Below are 25211 nucleotides of genomic sequence, written 5' to 3'. Positions count from 1 at the left end.
GCAAGGGCAAACAAGGTAAAGCAAAGGTTGCTAAGAAAGACCCAACAAAGGACAAAGGCCAGTGCTTCCATTGTGGTAAAGATGGGCACTGGAAGAGAAACTGCAAAGAGTACCTTGCAGAAAGGGCGAAACAAAAGCTTGATGAAGCTTCAGGTACATTCATGATCAGTCTCCATTTGTCAGACTCTTATGATAACACATGAGTATTGGATACCGGTAGTGCTTATCATATATGCAATTCGTTGCAAGTTCTAGCAAGGCCTAGGAGACTAGAGAGAGGCGAGATGGACCTCAAGATGGGTAATGAAGCAAAAGTTGCTGTATTAGCTATTGGCGAGGTCGCCCTACATCTGCCTAGTGGAGCTTTTATTGCATTAGATGCATGTTATTTTGTTCCTTCTATTATAAAAACATTATCTCCATTTCATGTTTAACAGTTAGTGGATAAATTTGTTTTTGAGAACAATGGTTGTTCGATATTATTAGATGATAAAATCATCACGAAAGGAACATTGCATAATGGTTTATTTATGTTAGACACCACTCCACATATCATGAATGTAAATGTGTCCAAAAGGAAACGAGATGAGTTGAACAGTGCATACCTGTGGCATTGTAGGCTAGGTCACATCCATGAAAGAAGGATTCAAAAGTTGCTAAATGATGGATATCTATATCCATTCGACTATATGTCTTATGCAACTTGTGAGCCTTGCATTCGTGGAAAATTGACCAACTCTCCATTTAGTGGAACTGGAGAGAGAGCTACTGAGTTGTTGGAACTCATACATAGTGATGTATGTGGACCCATGTCAACTCATGCCATTGGAGGTTACTCCTACTTCATTACATTTACTGATGATTTCTCAAGGTATGGATATGTGTACTTAATGAAGTACAAGTCCGAGGCCTTTGAGAAATTCAGAGAGTATAAGAATGAGGTGGAGAACTAGACTGGAAAGAGTATCAAAACTCTTCGATCAGATCGAGAAGGTGAGTACTTAAGTACAGAGTTTACTCAGTTCCTTAAGGACCATGGGATATTATCCCAATGGACACCTCCTTACACACCTCAGCTCAATGGTGTCTCTAAAAGGAGAAATCATACTTTATTAGATATGGTACGATCCATGATGAGTTTCGCTGACCTACCCATCTCATTCTGGGGATATGCCCTAGAAACCGCAACTTACCTTCTGAACAGAGTTCCAACTAAGTCGGTAGTGTCTACACCATATGAGATATGGAAAGGGAAGAAGCCTGATCTTAAGGTTGTTAAGATTTGGGGCTGCCCAGCCCACGTTAAAAGACACAACCCCGATAAGTTAGAATCAAGGACAGAGCGATACATATTTGTGGGATACCCCAAGGAAACTTGTGGGTATTACTTCTATCATCTCGAGGACCAAAAGGTCTTTGTAGCTAAGAGAGTAGTGTTCCTTGAGAAGAAACACATTCTTGGCGGAGACAGTGGGAGAATGATAGAGTTGAGCGAAGTTAGAGAACCAAGCTCAAGCACCACTCTACAACCCGAGTCTGTTCAGGTACCTAATACACAAGTTTTGACTTTACGTAGGTCTAATAGAGTATCCCATCCTCCTGAGAGATATGTGGGACATATTAGAGCAGAGGATGTAGAGGATGTTGATCCTCAGACCTACGAGGAGGCTATTATGAGTATAGACTCCGGGAAGTGGAAAGAAGCCATGAATTCTGAGATGGATTCTATGTACTCCAATAAGGTTTGGAACCTAGTTGATGTGCCCGAAGGTATTGTACCCATCGGTTGCAAGTGGATCTTTAAGAAAAAGATCGGAGTAGATGGAAAGGTAGAGACCTATAAAGCAAGGCTAGTGGCTAAGGGGTATCGTCAAAGGCAAGGTGTTGACTACGACGAAACTTTCTCACCCATAGCAATGCTAAAATCCATCAGAATTATATTGGCTATTGCAGCACACTATGATTATGAGATCTGGCAAATGGATGTGAAAACCGCATTCCTCAACGGGAACCTCGAGGAGGAGGTGTATATGATGCAACCTGAGGGATTCGTGTCCAAGAACTGCCCAGATAAGGTGTGTATGTTACTTAGATCCATTTATGGACTAAAGCAAGCTTTCCAAAGTTGGAACATAAGATTTGATGAGGCAATCAGATCTTATGACTTCGTTAAGAACGAAGATGAGCCTTGTGTATACAGAAAGGTAAGTGGGAGCGCTATCACCTTTTTGGTGTTATATGTGGATGACATCCTCATCATTGGGAATGACGTAGGAATGCTATCCACAGTAAAGACTTGGTTATCTAAACACTTCTCCATAAAGGACTTAGGGGAAGCATCCTATATCTTGGGGATTAGAATCTATAGAGATAGATCCAAGAGGATGCTTGGCTTGTCCTAGTCCAGGTACATAGAAACCATTGTCAAAAGGTTTGGCATGGAAAATTCCAAAGGGCAAACATGAATATGATACCTTATGCCTCAGCAATAGGGTCTATCATGTATGCCATGCTATGTACTAGGCCTGATATAGCGCATGCTCTGAGTGTCACGAGCAGGTATCAGGCGGATCCAGGCTTGGAGCACTGGAAAGCAGTAAAGTGTATCCTTAAGTACTTGAGAAAGACTAAGGATCTTTTACTAGTATATGGAGGTAATAGCCTTAAGGTTGAAGGCTACACTGACTCAAGTTTTCAGTTTGATGTCGATGATAACAAGTCGAATTCAGGGTATGTGTACACCTTGAATGGAGGAGCAATGTGCTGGAAGAGTTCCAAGCAAGATACCACTACTGACTCGACCATAGAGGCGGAGTACATTACTGCATCGAATGCAGCAAAGGAGGGAGTCTGGGTGAAGAAGTTCATCACAGATTTGGGAGTCGATACAGATAGCGACAAGTCGACTTCCTTATATTGCGACAACTATAGGGTGATTACTCAAATAAGGGGACCCGGGTCTCATCAGAAGTGTTCTGAGGAGGTTCCAGCTTATAAGAGAGATCGTAACCCGAGGAGATGTAGCAGTGGAAAGAGTTCCATCCGAAGATAACATTGCAGATCCACTAACAAAGCCGTTGTCTCAGATTAATCGCCTTTGAGCGTCACAAGGGTCTGATGGGGATCAGACACATAGGTGAATGGCTTTAGGTCAAGTGGGAGATTGCTAGTCATAGGTGCCTAACAAACCAATCACGTGAGTGATGGCACGTGTGACTTGATACAGAATCTTTTTGCTTATTATATTTTGGCGTATATCACTTTATAACTATTGCATAAATGCATATATATATTGTGATGTCCTTGCATTTGTGCAATGGGAATCAGATCGTGATGAGATCATGATAATGAGATCGATTCACCTTTAAACACATATCTTAAATAATCCCGGTCATAGGTTACTCGAGAGGGACATCGTGATAATCGGATAGACTGGTGTGTTGTATACCCGTCCATATGATGGATGCAGCTGGTCTCATAGTTGCTCGTGTAGGGACACTAGGGATACAGTACAGGTGCTTATTAGAGAATGAGTTCATTGATTGATCCGCTTACGGAATGCTGGATGGTTGATGATGCCTTATTGTCAGACAGCGATTCCGTAGTCCTAGTGGTGTATCTGGTCCTTAGACTTGAGACACCAAGGATGTCCTGTATGAGTGCTCCACTCTTTGATACCAGACTTATAGGTTTGGCTGTCCCCAGATTTAGTACAACTGGTCATTGGGAGTGGTAATCGACCTTACGAGGGCTATTGAGTGTCGATAGAGGATCATCCACTCTCGGCGTCATGAGAGGAATATCCCATGTGTTCTTGCTCAGACAAATCCCTGGCCAGGGTCATTCGGGTTGAGAGAGAAAGAGTTCTCCGGGAGAATCCGATTAGAGTGAGACTCGAGTAGAAACCGTATGGGTCTGACAGCACCATGCTCGATATACGGTCTCTGGGATATTAGATGGATGAGGGACTATAGGTACATGGTAACTGAGGACAGACAGGTCCAATGGATTGGATTCCCCTGTATCGTCTGGGGACTACGGCATAGTGCCCTAGTACGTCCGTAGTCGATGAGTCGAGTGAATTATTACAGAGATAATAATTCACTGAGTTAGAAGGAGTTCTGACAGGTATGACTCACGGCCAGCTCGATATTGGGCCTAGAGGGTCACACACATATGGTAGGCATTGCGATGAGTAGAGGTTCGGATATGAGATATCCGACGGAGCCCTTGTCTTATTGGATGCAGATCCAATACCCATTAGGGAAGGACCCATTAGGGTTTGACATGGGATCTCTATAAATAGGAGGGATTCACAGCCTCATAGGCTAGAGTCTTTGCTTGCCCTTCCTATTCTCCTCTCCCTCTCCACCTCAGAGTAGGCCTGGAGTTTTGAGGAGCGTCGTCGCAACCCTGCTATGTGGATCACCGCTAGAGAGGAGGACGCTTGACCTCCTTCACCCTCTCCTAAGGATCTGCAAGGAAACAGGGATATACGATCTCCCTAGGTAACACAATCTCTATACGCAGTTTTGTGTTTTGCGGATTTTTGCGCACCAATCTTCGCACGACGACGAACATCTTTTTGGGAATCGGGGGTTTTTATTTTCTTGTTCTTTCGCTGCGCATATGATGTCGCCCCCCATGATTTCCCAACAAAACTATAAAATGGTGGTTGGCCTTCGCCTATTAAAGGAATGCCTCTAGTTGACGTCGGTGACAACGTCGGTGGAGGAAGCCAAAAGTGGAGTGGGTCAAGATTGAGCGAACCACTCTAAATCTCGGTTTGCATTTACTTTGAGCATTTTATCTTTACTGCAAACCTCCTCGAAAGCTTACTGCTTTCTGCGCATATACGATTGGGTTTCAGCTTTGCACTTTCCGAATTAGCGTTTAGACGTAAATATATTTTTTCGTAATATCATCATATTTCAGTTTACGTTTACATTTTGATTTCTATCTTAACTGCAAACTGCCTTAATATCCTTGCTTAAGCTGCATCTCGCCTAATCAAGTGATTTACGAATCAACATTTAGACGTAAATCAGTTTCTTCATACGAACGTCATATTTCAGTTTGCGCTCATATTCTGGTTTTCATCATAACTGCAAACTACCTTCATAGATTGACTTTAACGTCATCTTGCTTGATCTTAAGTTAAAGTAATCTTAGAATCGGCTTTCACACCGAAATCATTTTTATCGTTCAAACATTTTTATCGTCGAAAGATTTCCGCTGCACTAATTCACTCCCCCCCCCCTCTTAGTGCTCTTGATCCTAACAATTGGTATCAGAGCCCGGTATTTCTCATTTCGGATTTACACCCGAGAGAAATAGCTCTTCATGGCTTTCAAGAGGGCTTATCGGTCTTTCGTCCACCGTTGTTTAACGGATTGGACTACACTTATTGGAAAACTCGAATGAGAGTTTTCTTGATTTCTATGAATTTGGATTTATGGAATATAATTGAAAACGGTTTTCAACTTCCCTCTAAACCGATGAACGAATGGTCGGATTTGGAGAAGAAGTATTTTTCTTTAAATGCAAAGGCTATGAATGCCTTATTTTGCGCTTTGGACAAAAATGAGTTCAATTGGATTTCTACATGCGAAACGGCTTTTGACATTTAGCGAACACTTGAAATCACGCACGAGAGAACTAGTAGAGTCAAAGACTTGAAAGTTAACATTTTATTGCATGATTTTGAGCTTTTTCGAATGCAACCAAGCGAGACTATAGGCGACATGTACACTCGTTTCACGGATGTCGTCAATAGTTTAAGAGCTCTTGGAAAATATTTTTCGGATTTTGAACTCGTAAACAAGATTTTGCATTCTCTTTCTAAGAAGTGGGATTCAAAAGTAACTGCAATACAAGAAGCTAAAAACCTAAACAACTTATCACTTGAAGAACTAATTGGTTCATTTATGACATATGAAATGGTGCACAATGCACATGATGAACATGATGAACAAAATCACCTTCCAAAGAACAGGAAGAATTTAGAACTCCGGACAAATGAATACCACTTGAGCGATGACTCAAGTGATGAGGACAATGATGAACTTGAACTTCGAACACTAAATCTTAATAAGTTTATTAAATAAAAATATAAAATAAACAATAAACTTGAACGAAGGAAGAGGCCAAAGAAGAAGAACACAAAGTGGGATGAATCGAGCTCCTCCGAAGACGAGGAGAAAATCAAGAAAGGCGAGGTGGCAAACTACGCCTTAACCACTTTCAATGATGAGGTAATCGAAATCCCCCTAATTTATTTTGAAATTACTTGATGCTTTCATGATGTATTTTCTTTTTTAGTTTAAAATTAATGTTTAAAAAAAAATATAATCATGCTAGTAATTTCGAAAATGATAATATTGCATATTTTATAAACAAACAAAATGATTTTGATTGAAAATATGAAATCATGGTTAAGAAGTAATAATGTGTATCATGTTGATGTCCATTGTTATTTCTCGATTTTGAGTATATTAAATTATGTTTAATTTGAAGTTATGATTAATGAATATATATTTTTGAAATTATGTATGATGATTCTTGATAATTATGGATTATCGATTTTCATGATAATAACAATGGCTTTAAAAATTGATGCATGTTTTGATTTGACATAAATGAAAGGGTATGCTAACATGAAATCGATCACTTAAGATGAAATACTTAAAAAAGGGGGAAAATATATTATCAATGAAATCATGAATCTATTTATGTTATAAATATTGTGAGCCATAAAAATGATTTTGATGATTTAAATTTGAAATGAGTTTTATCAAAATCATGATCATGATTTGTCAAATTGAATGAATTGAAAATGAATGATGACTTTTCTCTTGAATGATTGTGACATGTATTCCTTGTATTCATGATATGATTTTTATGCAATTCTTTGTATTCATGAAAGGTTTATCTCATCACCCAATTATTTTCTTTTTGATATTCCTTATATGATGATATGAATACATGAAATATTCATTAATTTATTTTGATGTATACAAATGAAAAGTTATGGTCAGGTAGGATATAATTTGACAAAATTGATACCATCATGATATGAAGCATTTATGATTTGCAATGATGCATACAATACTTGAGCTTTTTAATTATGATGTGATGTATTGCATATGATGTAAATCATGATTTAAAATGCTATGAGTTGTTACTAAAATGATGTATTATAAATGTTGATTTAATGTCATGAATACTCTAAATGATGAATGTTTGGTATCATGATCAAAATGTTGATAAATAGTTAAAAAATTAAGTATCATGTATAATATGCTCATAATATTGATTGATGTATTCAGTATCATGCATGAATGAAATATAAGGTTTGTGAAATTGTGCATGTTCGAATTTGAAAATATAATGATGCACAAATAAGATTGAAACCTACCTTTGTCATAATTTAGAAATTAACGTAAAGGGTCTTCCCTTCTTTTTGACAATGACAAAGGGGGAGCAAAACATGCTTGAAAGCTAATTTGCTAGCTCATATAATTCAAAAAAAAAGGAGAAAGAAAATAATTACATTTCTCAAAAGAAAAGGAATTGCTATCTTGAACATCACCAAGAAGTGCTATCTTACAAATCTCAAGATGCTCAAATGTAAACATGTAAAATTTGTAATTTTGCACATCATTAAAATTTATGATGGTTTGGTGATTATGCATGTTCTAAAATGTTATAAGATTCACTAGCTTGTATGATGTAGAACTTGCTATATTGAACATCACCAAGGAATGATATCTTGCAGAAGCAAAAAGTTACCTTGCACATGTAGCAAAACTTATATTTCAAGAAGCAAGAGTTACCTTCTTGAACATCTCAAAATTACTAGCTTGCGTGTCTTAAAATTGTAAACTTGCCATCGTACTATCATGATGATGAGCATGCCTTATCTTCATGATTGTATTTGAAAAACTATGGCAAAAATACGTCCTAATGATTGAACGTGTTAAAATTATTTTTTTTGAACTTTCTTGATTGAATGATCAAATCACTTGATTAGCATAATGATTTTACACAATTACATGTTGGAAATTATGTGCTTGATTACAAAACTTCCATGATAACAAGTATGCTTTACCTTCATGATTGTAATTGAATATCTATAGCAAAACCTTGTGCGAATGCAAGAAAGAGTCAAATTTCATTTTCGAAGTCTCTTGATCCTAACATATCAAGTTTACTCTCTTCCGAACTTAACAAGCATATGTCATATCAAGTTTAGTTCATATCATTGATTTTTGACATATGTAATCAACTAGCAAATACATCTCTCATACACATATCATGTGAAAAATAATTTTTTTGAGAAATGGATTTGATGAATATGGATGAAAGTGTTTTTACTTGCAAGGATTTGTTTCACATACATATCTTGGTCCTTGTAAAAATGAAGCATGATTTAATCTCTCATCGATTTTAACTTCACTCGAAGTAAACTCACAAATAGCATGTATCACAAATAGTCTTCCTCCTTCATGCAAAAAGATAATAACAGATAAAAAAGGAAGAAGTTTTCAAAGCTATCTCCATGTCATGTTTTCCTTGAGATGTTTGTATAATTGATATCCTATCACTCACTGTTGGAAAATGACATGAACCTAGTTATGACATGAATAATTACAAACACTTATGCTTAAAATTTGCTTATATCGTTCTCCGTTTTGTTGATGACAAAGGGGGAGAAATATATGAATTGATGCTATGAACACTGATGCTATGCTTGCATCATCAAGAGATATATGAATTGATATGATTGCCATATTTGTAATGCTTGCATCATCAAGAGATATATGAATTGATGCTATGATTGCCAAACTTGCATTATGCTATGTTTGCATCATGCGTTAAGATATCAAGAACTTGTATCGTAATTTTACGCGTTGATATCTTACCATGTGATGAAATGCTACAATTGATAAACACTTGAAATTTTTGCGTTATGATATCAAAAGCTTACATCACAATTTTACATGTTGATATTTGATAATAGCAAACTTGCATGAGGATAAAACTTGATGTTATGTTTTTCATGCAATGAGTTGAACCAATATCACAAACACTTGATTGTGGTACTTCTCCTTTTTGTTGATGACAAAGGGGGAGAAGTATGTTGATGACATGACATGTTATGCATAAGTTCATGATGACGTGTTGCAAGTATTCATGATGAATATTGCAATGACTTGAATTCAGTTTGAATTCAAGATTCTATCAATATGGCATATTGATAGGGGGAGTTTGTTTAAACTCCGAGAGTTAAGGTTAACTCTGTCATCAAGTAGTTGTCATCATCAAAAAGGGGGAGATTGTTGAATCTCGTATTTTGATGATGAAACCACTTGATATATGTTTATGATTTAATCTGCGTTTTGAGTGACGCAGGATGCTTCGATCAGGATGATACAATTAAAGCAGGAAAATCATGTTGTGCCGGAGGAACATGTCAGAAGATTGGACGTCGGGCCGGTGGATCGGTCGACGTATCGACAGAAGGCTTCGGGCCGTGGACTCGGGCATCGGGCCAAGAAGAGCGGGTATTGTGCCAAGGATATCGGAGTTGCGGAGTCAACTGGCCGATTGGGCAATAGACCATAGGAGAGGACGATGCGCCGAAGAATCAAACGAAGCGTCGAGGGACCAATGACATGTCGGACAACTTGGTTAATTGCTTAGGATTAATTGTCTCGATCGAAGTTTTGTTTTACATGTGCAGGATTAACTACGATGAAAGCAAGACATGCAGCAGGAGTTGCGTCGGAGTCAAGACAATGATCATATTGGGAGTTCGAGAGTTCGACGGAAGTTCGGACAGTCGTCGGAGGTTCTGCGGGAACAAATCCGAGAAGTCCATAAGCTTGCCAAAGAAGCTTGTCGGAACTCGCCAAGTGAATCGTCGCAAGTCAAGGAGTTTGCCGGAAGTCCGCAGGAGCACAACCAAGGGTTCATCGGATGATCGACGGAAGTTCGCCGGAAGCTCGCCGGAAGAAGCGATTGACGCATCGGAGCAAGTTGCAATAAATGTCTTAGGGAATATCGTAGTTAGCACAATGATTAAGTTGGAAATGGGAGGTGATCCCATTAACTTAATCTTGGGGCAATTGGGCCCATGAAAAACCCAAATTGGGCTGAATGGATCAACCCATTCGGACCCTGATTTCTGCCAAGCGGTTGAACCGCCCAAGGCAGGAGGTTGCACCGCTTGGGCTCAGTCTCCGAGCAAGACTGGGAGGTGCAACCGCTCCAGCCAGGCGGTGGCACCGCCTTGGGCTCAGTCTCCGAGTGAGACTGGGTGGTGCAACCTCCCTTGACAGGAGGTGGCACCGCCTGAGCTCAGTCTTCAAGCTCTGCCAGGCGGTGCAACCGCCTCAGTCAGGAGGTGCAACCGCCTGAGCTCGGTCTTCGAGCTCTGTCAGGAGGTTCAACCACCCCTGATAGGAGGTAGCACCGCCTAAAGGCTCAGTCTTCGAGCTCTGCCAGGCGGTGCAACCGCTCCAGTCAGGAGGTGCAACCGCCTGATCCCGGAATTCCGGGAATTGACAGTTTTGAGCTCCAAATTTGAACTGGGTTGGGGCCTATAAATACCCCACCCATTCAGCACTGAAAGAGCAATGAACTAACACCAAAATCTTGATTTTTTTCTATGATTCTTATAGCTCAAAATTATTGTAAAGGCCAAAAGTTCTTCTCCCTCTGTTCTTCCAAGTTCTGAGTTGTAAAGAGAGGAGAGAAAATTCTGTAAGGGTTGTCTCCTAAGCCCGTCAAAAGGAGTGAAACTGTAAAAGGGTGATTGGCCTTCGCCTATTGAAGGAAGGCCTCTAGTTGACGTCGGTGACCTCGTCGGTGGAGGAAGCCAAAAGTGGAGTAGGTCAAGATTGATCGAACCACTCTAAATCTCGGTTTGCATTTACTTTGAGCATTTTATCTTTACTGCAAACCTCCTCTAAAGCTTACTGCTCTCTGCGCATATACGATCAGGTTTCAGCTTTGCACTTTCCGAATCAGCGTTTAGACGTAAATCTATTTTTTCGTAAGATCATCATATTTCAGTTTGCGTTTACATTTTGATTTCTATCTTAACTGCAAACTGCCTTAATATCCTTGCTTAAGCTGCATCTCACCTAATCAAGTGATTTACGAATCAGCATTTAGATGTAAATCAGTTTCTTCGTACGAATGTCATATTTCAATTTACACTCATATTCTGGTTTTCATCATAACTGCAAACTGCCTTCATAGATTGACTTTAACGTCATCTCGCTTGATCTTAATTTAAAGTAATCTTAGAATCGGCTTTCACACCGAAATCGTTTTTATCGTTCAAACGTTTTTATCGTCGAAAGATTTCCGCTACACTAATTCATCCCCTCCCCCTCTTAGTGCTCTTGATCCTAACAGCTTTACCAAATAAAATAGTATATTTTACCTTTAAAAAAATGTTTACTCTTCTATTTTTATGGCCTTTATAATTATTTTTTTAATTTTTTTTTATCAATTTAATAAAAATATTTCTATCCCACTACCCACCTCAAATCATTATATCCTAACTGCTATCAACCCATGTTCACACCACGAGCAACATAATTTGTCGGACTTGCTCTCCCACCCTCTTTTCCCTTTTTATTACCTTTCCCCTCTTTTCCTTTATAATTATTTTTTTAATTTTTTTAATTAATTTAATAAAAATATCTCTATCCCACTACCCATCTCCAATCATTATATCGTGACTCCTCTCCCTTCCTTTACCCTTTTTCCATAACTTTTATACAATATCATTCCAAATCATAATCTTGTCTCGTTTTTTCAATAATATCATAATAATTGTAATTGTTTTAGGGTCGAAGATGGTGATGGCGATGACACTGATGCGACATCATATATGCAAATTTATCAACCAAGCTTTGCTAAATAAAATAGTATATTTTACCTTTAAAAAAATATTTACTCTTCTATTTTTACCAAATAATACCTTTATAATTATTTTTTATTTTAATTTTTTTATCAATTTAATAAAAATATCTCTATCCCACTACCCATCTCTAATCATCATATCTTAATTGCTACCAACCCTTGTTCACACCATAATTTGTCGGACCTGCTCTCCCACCCCCTTTTTCCTTTTTACTCTTTTTTCCATCTTGTACTCCTCTCCCTTCCTTTACTCTTTTTATATGGCTTCTTTACAGCATTATTCCCAATTATAATCTTGTCTCATTTTCTACATAATATTATAATCATTATGATTGTTTTGCGGTCGGAGACAATGATGGCGATGGCGATAGCACTGATGTAGCATCATGTATGCAGATTTATCAACGAGGCTTTGCCAAATAAAATAGTATATTTTATCTTTAAAAAAATATTTACACTTCTATTTTTACCAAATAGTGCCTTTATAATTATTTTTTATTTTTTTATTTTTTATTAATTTAATAAAAATATCTCTGTCCCACTACCCCCTCTAATCATCATATCTTGATTGCTACCAACCCTTGTTCTCACCACGACCAACATAATTTGTCAGACCTGCTCTCCAATCCCGTTTTCCCTTTTTACTACCTTTACCCTCTCATACTCCTCTCCCTTTCTTTAATCTTTTTCCATGACTTCAGTTTAGCATCATTCCCGATTATAATCTTATCTAGTTTTCTCAACAATATCACAATCATTGTGATTATTTTAGGGTCGATGATGGCGATGGCGATAGCGTTGACTCGATATCATGTATGCAGATTTATCAACAAGGCTTTGCCAAATAAAATAGTATATTTTACCTTTTAAAAAAATGTTTACTCTTCTATTTTTACCAAATAGTTCCTTTATAATTATTTTTTATTTTAAATTTTTTTTATCAATTTAATAAATAAAAAATAATTATAAGATATCTCTGTCCCACTATCTACCTCCAATCATCAAATCTTTGACCGCTATCTACCCTTGTTCTCACCACAAGCAATATAATTTGTGACATGATCTCCCACCCCATTTTTCATTTTTACTTTCTTTCCCCTCTCATACTCCTCTCCCTTCCTTGACTCCTTTTTCATGGCTTATGTACAGTATTATTCCCAATCATAATCTTGTCTCATTTTCTCAATAATATCACAATCATTATGATTGTTTTTGGGGTCGGAGACGGTGATGGTGATTGCGATAGTGCCAAATAACATAGTATATTTTATGTATAAAAAAATGTTTACTCTTCTATTTTTACCAAATAGTGCCTTTATGATTATTTTTTATTTTAATTTTTTTTATCAATTTAATAAAAGTCTCTCTCTCCCACTACCCACCTCCAATCATTATATCTTGACTGCTACCAACCCTTCTTCTTGATAGAAATTAAGCGAAGAAGATAGAAAGATAGAAATTGTAGAAGAAACTATGAAATGTATAAGATATAATTGCCTAATACATTTTGATAGGAGGTTATACACATTCAGCATGGAGGATTTTTCTCAACTGCTGAGAGATTTCCTCAACTGCCTTGAGGAAATCTTATCTGCTTATCATGCCCCCGCAAGATTGAGCTTCCATCAAGGATGCCGATCTTGGACCGATGAGATGAAAATAGTTTACGGGCGAGAGGCTTTGTGAGTGAGTCGGCTAGTTGATCTGCTGTATGTACATGAGAAACTCGGAGTTGATGTCTGGCAACTTGATCTCGCACAAAATGGAAGTCGATGGCTATGTGTTTCATGCGGGAATGGAACATTGGATTGGCACATAAATAAGTAGCTCCAATATTATCACAATATATTGTAGGAATAACCGTGGAGTTGACGTTGAGTTCCTTGAGCAAATTTGTGACCCAATTGAGTTCAGCAGCGGCGGTGGCGACGGCACGGTATTCAACTTCAGTTGTAGATCGTGCAACCATCTTTTGTTTTTTAGAACTCCAACTGATTGGAGTAGCTCCAAGGAAGACAATGTATCCGGACGTAGATGTTCTATCATCAAAGTTCCCTGCCCAATCAGCATCAGCAAAGGCATGGAGATGGAGTGAAGTATTTTTGCGAAGAAAAATGCCATAATTAAGAGTCCCTTTAAGATACCGCAAAATTCGTTTGACCGCAGACCAATGCGTAGTAGATGGTCGATGCTATGAACCCCAAACTAAAAAGGTCTTTATATCATGTCATGTTATCTTTAAGGAGTCTGTCTTTCCTTTTCAAAATAATCCTACCATGCAAACTACTCCGATAAACATACATCACTGGAATATCCCTCCGATCTCATCACACGAACCTCCAATGACACCGTCCAGTCCTTACTCTCAAGATTCACATACTACTATTACTCCAGTTCAACAGCTTCTCACTCCCTCTATTCTACAATACCAGCCAAAAGCATTTTCATTTCTCCAATAAAGCTTCTTCAATTATTGTTTATCTTCGCTTAATTTCTATCATGGTATCAGAGCAGTTTGCCTAGAGCAAGCCCTCTTCTCCAGAGTCCAACCATCCCTCTCGTGGCGACGCCTCCGCCCCTCAGCCGTAGCCATTCGCTGCAGCCTACTGCAGCACTTGCGGCTGCTAATATCAGATCCTAAAGGAAGCACAGTCACAGCCTTTGTTTCTACCGCCGGTTGCTACTCCCTTGCCAACCGAAGTCTTCCGCTGAAAACTCCGCTGCTCTTCCGGCCACCAAACTCCAATACTGCATTACTGCAACTATCTCCAACCTTGCAGATTTCTCCAGCATCGCTGCAGAAATCGCTGCAAGCTGCAGAGATTTCTTCCACATCGCTGCCTTTCTTGCTGCAGATTGCTCGCCCATCACTACAGTTCATCACGCTGCAGCCTTCTCTGCAGTTCATCACGCTGCAGCCTTCTCTGCAGTTCATCGCACTGCAGCCTACTCTGCAGCGCATCGATCTGCTTTTCTCCTCCTCCCTTCCTCCTATATCTTTACATCTTCTATAAAGATCACTTGACCCGCCACAAAATATCTGAGATGTCTTCATTTTCCTCTTCCGATATTCCTGTCCCTATTTCTGCAGGGACTCTGAGCACTTCTCAAAGTCTTATCACCATCAATGTTGCAGCACTCATTCCCTTCAAATTATCCAAAGGCGGCAACTACGCATCTTGGCGGGCACAACTTTCTAATCTTTTATTTGGCTATGATCTCTTAGGTTACGTTGATGGCTCTCTCCAGTGTCCACCTGAAATGATCAACATCCCAAGCGAACCCAATCCAGTGCCAAATCCAGCCCACCAACTATGGTTACGTCAAGATCGCCTCATCCTCTAAGCTATTCAAGCTTCCGTTGCTGGATCCATTGCCCCGCTGATATCCTCATGTACGACTGCTGCAGAAGCATGGTGCAAATTACAAACAACTTTGGCAAATCGCTCGCGTACTCGCATGCTCGGACTTCTCTCCAATCTGATGAAAATGAAACAAGAGGGAAGTACTATTGCTGATTATCTACAAAATATCAAAGTTATTATCGATGATTTAGCTTTGATGGGTCATTCTCTCAGCGATGAAGAAGTCCTAATCCATACCCTCAATGGCTTAGGAGGCGAGTACAAAGAACTAACAGCAGCACTTCGGGCACGTGACTCACCAATATCATTCGAAGAACTTTATGATAAGTTGATCGACTATGAGACGTACTTGAAGCGTGATGATAAGTTGCCCGGACCACCTATTACAGTTCAGGTCAATCAAAAATCCAAGAGGAAGAGCAACCAGTACAATAAGCACGTCAACAACGATTTGGCTAAGCTGCCTCCTAGCCTTATGGGGCCCAAACCAAACCCTCCTTACCCATATCAAGGTGGTAACTTTCATAATACTCAGCCGTTGAGTCCTGACTTCACAGGCCGCCAACGAGTTGTTTGCCAACTATGTGATAAAGTTGGACACTCCGCGAAAGTCTGTCGGTCTCGTCCCAAACTCCCTACTCCATCACAGTGGCCTCAGGCGAATTTCATGGCTACTCCAACTCCTACTCAACCTAATTGGATTGTGGATTCGGGCGCCTCTCATCACATCACCTCTGATCTTCAAAACTTGTCCATCCACAACAACTATGACGGAAATGAAGATATCATCATCGGTGACGGTAAAAGAATTCCTATTACTCATTCTGGTTCCTCAACGCTTAGTTCACTTACCATAACCTTTACACTCGATGATGTTTTGTGTGCACCTAACATTAAAAGAAACCTCATTTCCGTTTCTCAATTCTGTAAACAAAATAATACATCAATTGAATTCTTTCTTAACTTTTTTATTGTCAAGGATTTGAGCACGGGGGCATCCTTGGTCCAGGGCCAGAACAAAGACAACATTTATGAGTGGCCATCCACTTCACAAATTACCCTTCCTACTGCTCACTCCTCAATCGCAGCTCCGGTTGATGTATGGCATCGTCGTCTTGGTCATCCCTCCCCTTTTATTCAGCAAAAATTACTTTCTCGTTATTCTCTTCCTACCTTGAAAATCAATAGCACTATTAATCATTGTGATGCTTGTCTTTGCAATAAAAGTCATAAACTGCCTTTTGGGACAACCTCCATTTCTTGCTCTAAACCGTTTGAAATCATTTATACCGACGTGTGGGGCCCTGCCCCAATTCCTTCTTTTGACAAGTTTCGTTTTTATGTCATTTTTGTAGATTATTTTACTAAGTACACATGGTTATATCCTCTCCATCATAAGTCTGGTGTTTCTACTGTATTTACCAACTTTCGAAAGTTGGTCGAGAATTTTTTTCAATCTTCCATTAAAACAGTTTACTCTGATGGTGGAGGCGAATATCAAGTCCTCACATCCTGTCTCTCTGCTTGTGGTATACAACACCTCAAGTTACCCCCACATACTCCCTAATTGGTTGGTTATGTCGAACGCAAACATCGGCATATCGTTGAAACTGGTCTCTCCCTTCTACATCAAGCATCCATGCCACCATCTTTTTGGTCAGTAGCTTTTCCAACTGCAGTTTATCTCATTAATCGTATGCTCACTCCAGTCTTACAATACCAGTCACCATTTGAAAAATTATTCCACAAACTTCCAAACCTTCATAAACTTAGAGTTTTTGGCTGTTTATGTTATCCATGGCTCCGTCCCTATGCGTCACATAAGCTAACACCACGATCTAAGCCTTGCACTTTTATAGGCTACTCTCTTGAACATAATGCTTTTCGATGCTATGAACCCCAAACTAAAAAGGTCTTTATATCACGTCATGTTATCTTTGAGGAGTCTGTCTTTCCTTTTCAAAATAATCCTACCATGCAAACTACTCCGATAAATATACATCATTGGAATATCCCTCCGATCTCATCACACGAACCTCCAATGACACCGTCCAGTCCTTACTCTCAAGATTCACATACTACTATTACTCCAGTTCAACAGCTTCTCACTCCCTCTATTCCTCCACTCCCTTCCTCACAAGTTTCTCCTATTAATGAAGTCATACCCTCGGCAACATTGCCACTGGCTTTACCTTCTCCTAGATCTAGTGACATTGTTGTGCCGACGGTTGACCCGGTCCATGACAGTGACTGGCCCTCGGCTATACCACCAACACAATCTACCACTTCCACCCCCCCTAGACATCCAATGACAACACGCTCCAAAAGTGGTATTTTCAAACCACGTCAAGTCCTTGACTTACATGCTATAACAAATTTCTCCACTGAGGCCAGTGAACCCACTACAATCACTCAAGCTCAAAAATCTTCTCACTGGCGTAAAGCCATGTGTGACGAATATGATGCTCTCCTCCATAACTCTACATGGACCTTAGTACCCTTTCATCACACACAAAATATCATCGGGTGTAAATGGGTCTTTCGAATTAAGCGGAACCCAGACGGATCCATTGCCAGATACAAAGCACATCTAGTCGCCAAAGGGTTTCATCAACGACCTGGTGTCGACTTCACAGAGACATTTAGTCCCGTTGTTAAACCCACAACAATCCGTCATATCCTGAGTTTGGCTATCTCAAAGGGCTGGCACATACGACAATTGGATGTTAACAATGCCTTTTTACAGGGGTCACTTACTGAAGATGTCTTTATGCAACAACCTCCTGGTTTTGTTCATCCTCAATATCCGAGGCATGTCTGCAAACTTCAAAAAGCTATTTATGGACTTCGTCAAGCTCCAAGGGCTTGGTATGGACTTCGTCCAGTCCATGCTGATCTTCGTGGCAGAAGATCAATAATGATTTCAAGCGTGATGATAAGTTGCCCGGACCACCTATTACAGCTCAGGTCAATCAAAAATCCAAGAGGAAGAGCAACCAGTACAATAAGCACGTCAACAACGATTTGGCTAAACTGCCTCCTAGCCTTATGGGGCCCAGACCAAACCCTCCTTACCCATATCAAGGTGGTAACTTTCATAATACTCAGCCGTCGAGTCCTGACTTCACAGGCCGCCAACGAGTTGTTTGCCAACTATGTGATAAAGTTGGACACTCCGCGAAAGTCTGTCGGTCTCGTCCCAAACTCCCTACTCCATCACAGTGGCCTCAGGCGAATTTCATGGCTACTCCAACTCCTACTCAACCTAATTGGATTGTGGATTCGGGCGCCTCTCATCACATCACCTCTGATCTTCAAAACTTTGATGATAGAAATTAAGCAAAGAAGATAGAAAGATAGAAATTGTAGAAGAAACTATGAAATGTATAAGATATAATTGCCTAATACATTTTGATAGTGAGTTCTTGACAGCCATTTATACACACTCAGTAGGGAGGTTATACACATTCAGCATGGAGGATTTTTCTCAACTGCTGAGAGATTTCCTCAACTGCCTTGAGGAAATCTTATCTGCTTATCATGCCCCCGCAAGATTGAGCTTCCATCAAGGATGCCGATCTTGGACCGATGAGATGAAAATAGTTTACGGGCGAGAGGCTTTGTGAGTGAGTCGGCTAGTTGATCTGCTGTATGTACATGAGAAACTCGGAGTTGATGTCTGGCAACTTGATCTCGCACAAAATGGAAGTCGATGGCTATGTGTTTCATGCGGGAATGGAACACTGGATTGACACATAAATAAGTAGCTCCAATATTATCACAATATATTGTAGGAATAACCGTAGAGTTGACGTTGAGTTCCTTGAGCAAATTTGTGACCCAATTGAGTTCAGCAGCGGCGGTGGCGACGGCACGGTATTCAGCTTCAGTTGTAGATCGTGCAACCGTCTTTTGTTTTTTAGAACTCCAACTGATTGGAGTAGCTCCAAGGAAGACAATGTATCCGGACGTAGATGTTCTATCATCAAAGTTCCCTACCCAATCAGCATCAGCAAAGGCATGGAGATGGAGTGAAGTATTTTTACGAAAAAAAATACCATAATTAAGAATCCCTTTAAGATACCGCAAAATTCTTTTGACCTGCATCTGACTCTTTAGACCAATTCTGCCATCCTTGACGGCAACAACAGTTGGTTGAGATGCACCAACAGCCATGATTGCCCCAGTTCCGGGTGGTAGAATTGCATCAAAGCGGTCAACACCAAACATTCCAAGGTTTGAAAGAGTGAAAGTACCTGTGCTGTATTCATGAGGTTGCAGCTGCTTGGCCCTCGCCTTATCAACCAACTCCTTCCATTTCCTTGACAACGAGTAGATATCAACCTTATCGGCATCTTGAAGGACCGGTGTGATCAAACCTCCATCTATGGCCACAGCAACAGCAATATTGATGCTGCTGTTGTATGTAAAACTCTTGCCATCTCTGCAGCTAGAATTTACAACTGGGTGCTTTGTCAACGCAATAGCAGTTGCCTTTGCTAGCAAGGCAGTCATGGTGACACCTTTTGACTTGATTTTCTTGTAGAGATCATCGAGTGCATTCGTGGTGATCGTATAACCTACTCGGAATGTTGGAACCGAGAGGCTTTCCACCATGTTCTTACTAACGGCACCCTGCATTGTGGTGAATGGAACCACAGTGCCCAGTTCAATAGCCAGAGGAGTAGGAGTCTTCGCTGACACAGATCCCACCACAGCTTTCGATGGAACACTCGGCACAGAAGCAACAGCAGCTGCTGCCGCAGCTTCCACATCCTTAGCTACAATTCGCCCCATTGGCCCTGTGCCGGCCACACCCGCCAGGTCCACCTTCAGATCCTTGGCAAGCTTCTTCGCGTAGGGTGTGGCGACGATTCGCCCACCGTCGGACGCCGGGTGGGTCGAAGAAGAAGCGGCTACCGGAGAGGGTTCTGGAGGCGAAGGGGCCAAGGTTTGCTGGGAAGTGGTGGAGGCGGGCGCTTCGGCGGGAGGAGGAGAGGCGGCGACGGCAGAGGAGGACGAGGAGGCTTGGGATTTAGCAAGGGGGATCTCGTCCTCGGACTCGGCGAGGAGGGCGATGGCAGAGCCAACGGGGGCGACGCCGCCCTCCTCGACCATGATGGCGGCGAGGTATTCGTCGTAGAATGTCTCGACGTCCATGTCGGCCTTGTCGGACTCGACGACGACGACACTCTCGCCCTTGGCGAGGCGGTCGCCCTCCGACTTCACCCAGGACACGATCTTTCCCTCCGTCATGGTGGAGCTCAGCGCTGGCATGAAGATCTCGCGGATCTTGGCCGAGATCCGCGTCGAGGGAGCGGCAGGGCGGCGGCAGGGTCGCCGGCGGAGGGAAGGGTGGGAGGAGGAAGACGGGAGGAGGGAGGAGTTAAGTCGAAGATGGAGGAGAGCCGCCATGGATGATAGACCAATACCAACTTCACTAAGTCGGGGAAAGCGAAGAGCTGGGGAACCAGAAATCATAGCCACTCGTTGTGATTGAAAAGCTCAATCACAGAATCCTCCATGCTGCCACTTCTCCTCATCTCCTCCTCCTACGATGGCCAGGCTACGCTTCTTCGTGGCAGCCATGACCTTCTGGCTCTCGATCGCCTCCGCCGACATGGCGTCGCACGGTCACTCGTCCACCAACTGCACGTTTGCTGAAACAAACATCAAGTTCTGCCGGCCGTACCTGCACATGGGCAACCGAACCCTTCGTCCCGGCAGGACCTGCTGCTTCGTTGCCCTCAGCATCTACCTCGTCGCACCCGAGTGCTTCTGTGACGTCGTCAAGCCGTCCTCCCTGGGCGTGCCTGTGAACGCCAGTCGCGTTTCCCGCCTCCCCAATCTCTGCCACCTTCCCGATGGAGCCCTTCATTGCAATGCACTACCGCCGAAGGCATCTCCGGAGCCATCAGCATCCCCTGTGCCACGACGTTCTCCTCCTCCGGTCGCACATCCGTCACCAAACTCCAATACTGCATTACTGCAACTATCTCCAACCTTGCAGATTTCTCCAGCATCGTTGCAGAAATCGCTGCAAGCTGCATTACTGCAACTATCTCCAACCTTGCAGATTGCTCGCCCATCACTGCAGTTCATCACGCTGCAGCCTTCTCTGCAGTTCATCGCGCTGCAGCCTACTCTGCAGCGTATCGATCTGCTTTTCTCCTCCTCCCTTCCTCCTATATCTTTACATCTTCTATAAAGATCACTTGACCCGCCACAAAATATCTGAGATGTCTTCATTTTCCTCTTCCGATATTCCTGTCCCTATTTCTGCAGGGACTCTGAGCACTTCTCAAAGTCTTATCACCATCAATGCTGCAGCACTAATTCCCTTCAAATTATCCAAAGGCGGCAACTACGCATCTTGGCGGGCACAACTTTCTAATCTTTTATTTGGCTATGATCTCTTAGGTTACGTTGATGGCTCTCTCCAGTGTCCACCTGAAATGATCAACATCCCAAGCGAACCCAATCCAGTGCCAAATCCAGCCCACCAACTATGGTTACGTCAAGATCGCCTCATCCTCCAAGCTATTCAAGCTTCCGTTGCTGGATCCATTGCCCCGCTGATATCCTCATGTACGACTGCTACAGAAGCATGGTGCAAATTACAAACAACTTTGGCAAATCGCTCGCGTACTCGCATGCTCGGACTTCTCTCCAATCTGATGAAAATGAAACAAGAGGGAAGTACTATTGCTGATTATCTACAAAATATCAAAGTTATTATCGATGATTTAGCTTTGATAGGTCATTCTCTCAGCGATGAAGAAGTCCTAATCCATACCCTCAATGGCTTAGGAGGCGAGTACAAAGAACTGACAGCAGCACTTCGGGCACGTGACTCACCAATATCATTCGAAGAACTTTATGATAAGTTGATCGACTATGAGACGTACTTGAAGCGTGATGATAAGTTGCCCGGACCACCTATTACAGCTCAGGTCAATCAAAAATCCAAGAGGAAGAGCAACAAGTACAATAAGCATGTCAACAACGATTTGGCTAAGCTACCTCCTAGCCTTATGGGGCCCAGACCAAACCCTCCTTACCCATATCAAGGTGGTAACTTTCATAATACTCAGCCGTCGCGTCCTGACTTCACAGGGCGCCAACGAGTTGTTTGCCAACTATGTGATAAAGTTGGACACTCCGCGAAAGTCTGTCGGTCTCGTCCCAGACTCCCTACTCCATCACAGTGGCCTCAGGCGAATTTCATGGCTACTCCAACTCCTACTCAACCTAATTGGATTGTGGATTCGGGCGCCTCTCATCACATCACCTCTGATCTTCAAAACTTGTCCATCCACAACAACTATGACGGAAATGAAGATATCATCATCGGTGACGGTAAAAGAATTCCTATTACTCATTCTGGTTCCTCAACGCTTAGTTCACTTACCACAACCTTTACACTCGATGATGTTTTGTGTGCACCTAACATTAAAAGAAACCTCAATTCCTTTTCTCAATTCTGTAAACAAAATAATACATCAAATGAATTTTTTCCTAACTTTTTTATTGTCAAGGATTTGAGCACGGGGGCATCCTTGGTCCAGGGCCAGAACAAAGACAACATTTATGAGTGGCCATCCACTTCACAAATTACCCTTCCTACTGCTCACTCCTCAATCGCAGCTCCGGTTGATGTATGGCATCGTCGTCTTGGTCATCCCTCCCCTTTTATTCAGCAAAAATTACTTTCTCGTTATTATCTTCCTACCTTGAAAATCAATAGCACTATTAATCATTGTGATTCTTGTCTTTGCAACAAAAGTCATAAACTGTCTTTTGGGACAACCTCCATTTCTTGCTCTGATACCATGGTAGAAATTAAGCGAAGAAGATAGAAAGATAGAAATTGTAGAAGAAACTATGAAATGTATAAGATATAATTGCCTAATAAATTTTGATAGTGAGTTCTTGACAGTCATTTATATACACTCAGTAGGAAGGTTATACACATTCAGCATGAAGGATTTTTCTCAACTGCTGAGAGATTTCCTCAACTGCCTTGAGGAAATCATCAGCTTATCACTTCTCACCACAAGCAACATAATTTGTCGATCCTGCTCTCTCATCCCCTTTTCCCTTTTTACTCGCTTTCCCCTCTCATACTTCTCGCCCTTCCTTTACTCTTTTTCCATGGTTTCTTTACCGCATCATTCCCAATCATAATATTGTCTTGTTTTCTCAACAATATCATAATCATTGCAATTGTTTTGGGGTCAGAGACGATGATGGTGATTGCGATAGCATTGATGCCACATCATGTATGCAGATTTATCAACGAGGCTTTGCCAAATAAAATAGTATATTTTACCTTTTAAAAAAATGTTTACTCTTCTATTTTTACTAAATAGTGTCTTTATAATTATTTTTTATTTTAAATTTTTTTATCAATTTAATAAAAATATCTCTATCCCACTATACACCTCAAATCATCATATCTTAACTGCTACCAACCCTTCTTCTCATCACAAGTAACATAATTTGTCAAACCTGCTATCGAACCCCTTTTCCCTTTTTACTCTCGTTCTGCTCTCATACTCCTCTCCCTTCCTTTAATCTTTTTCCAAGGCTTTTGTATAGCATCATTCTCAATCGTAATCTTGTCTCGTTTTCTCAACAATATCACAATCATTGTGATTATTTTTGGGTCGAAGACGACGATGGTGATGGCGATGGCGATGGCATTGATGTGGCATCATATATATATAGATGCTAGTCATGTGTTTTACAATTAATCATGTGAATGATGACACATGTAACTTGATACGTAATCTTTTTGCTTATTTTGTCTATTACATGAATATATTATTATGTCCATAGATCTGTGCAATGGGAATCGAATCGTGATGAGATCACGATAATGAGACCGATTCGCTTTTAAACACAAATCCTAAATAATCTCGGTCATAGGTTACTCGAGAGGAACATCAAGATAACCGAACAGATTGGTGTGCTGTATACATGTCCATATGATAGATGCAATTGGTCTTATAGCTTACTCATGTGGGGATACTAGGGATATAATGCAGATGCTCATTGGAGAATAAGTTTACTGATTGATCCACTTACGGAATGTTGGATGGTTGATGATGCCTTATTGTCAGACAACGATTTCGTCATCCTAGTAGTATATCTGATCTTTATACTTGAGATACCTGTTGAATCTCAGATTTTGATGATGAAACCAATCAATATATGTTTATGTTTTAATTTACGTTTTGAGTGACGTTGGATGCTTCGATCAGGATGAGATAATTAAAGCAGGAAAATCATATTGGGCTGGAGGAACATGTCAGAAGATTAGACGTCGAACCGATGGATCGGTTGATGTATCGACAGAAGGCTTCGAGCCATGGATTCAAGCATTAGGCCAAGAAGAGCAAACATTGTGCCAAGGATATCAGAGTTGCAGAGTCAACTAGCCGATTGGACAATAGGCCGCAGGAGAGAACGATGCGTTGAAGAATCGGTCGAAGCGTCGAGGGATCACTAACATGCTGGACAATTTGATTAGATGCTTATGATTAATTGTCTAGATCGAAGTTTATTTTACATGTGCAGAATTAAATACGATAGCATGAAGACATAAAGCAAGTTTATTGGAGTCCAGTTCGATGGGTGTTCGAGAGTCCACCGAAAGTCCGAAGAATCGTCGGAAGTGCTGCCGTAACCAACCGAGAAAGAATCAGGGACTTGCCGAAGTTTTTGAAAGTCCGCCGAAAAGATCGTCGGAGGTTCGCAGAGATCACCGAGAAGGTTCGGATACTTGCTAAAGACTCGTTGAACTCGCCACAAGACTAGGAGCCTGCTGGGAGTCCGCCAGAAGAAATCCAAGGGTGTATCGGAAGTCCGTTGGAAGTTCGTTAGAAAGCTCACCAGAAGGAA

General features: G+C 41.1%; 1 protein-coding gene across 1 annotated transcript; it reads right to left on the bottom strand.

The window, feature by feature from the left end:
* Positions 1–18781: 18781 nt before the first annotated feature.
* LOC135624280 (dihydrolipoyllysine-residue acetyltransferase component 5 of pyruvate dehydrogenase complex, chloroplastic-like) lies at positions 18782–20798 on the bottom strand. The gene has a single exon (XM_065127712.1). The coding sequence runs from the start codon at positions 20784–20786 to the stop codon at positions 18813–18815; it is 1974 nt and encodes a 657-aa protein (XP_064983784.1). The 5' UTR covers positions 20787–20798; the 3' UTR covers positions 18782–18812.
* Positions 20799–25211: the final 4413 nt, after the last annotated feature.

Source organism: Musa acuminata, chromosome BXJ2-10, assembly GCF_036884655.1.
Source record: "Musa acuminata AAA Group cultivar baxijiao chromosome BXJ2-10, Cavendish_Baxijiao_AAA, whole genome shotgun sequence".
NCBI lineage: Eukaryota > Viridiplantae > Streptophyta > Magnoliopsida > Zingiberales > Musaceae > Musa > Musa acuminata.
The sequence above is the reverse complement of the archived record's forward strand: the minus strand, read 5'-3'. Positions and strand labels throughout refer to the sequence as shown.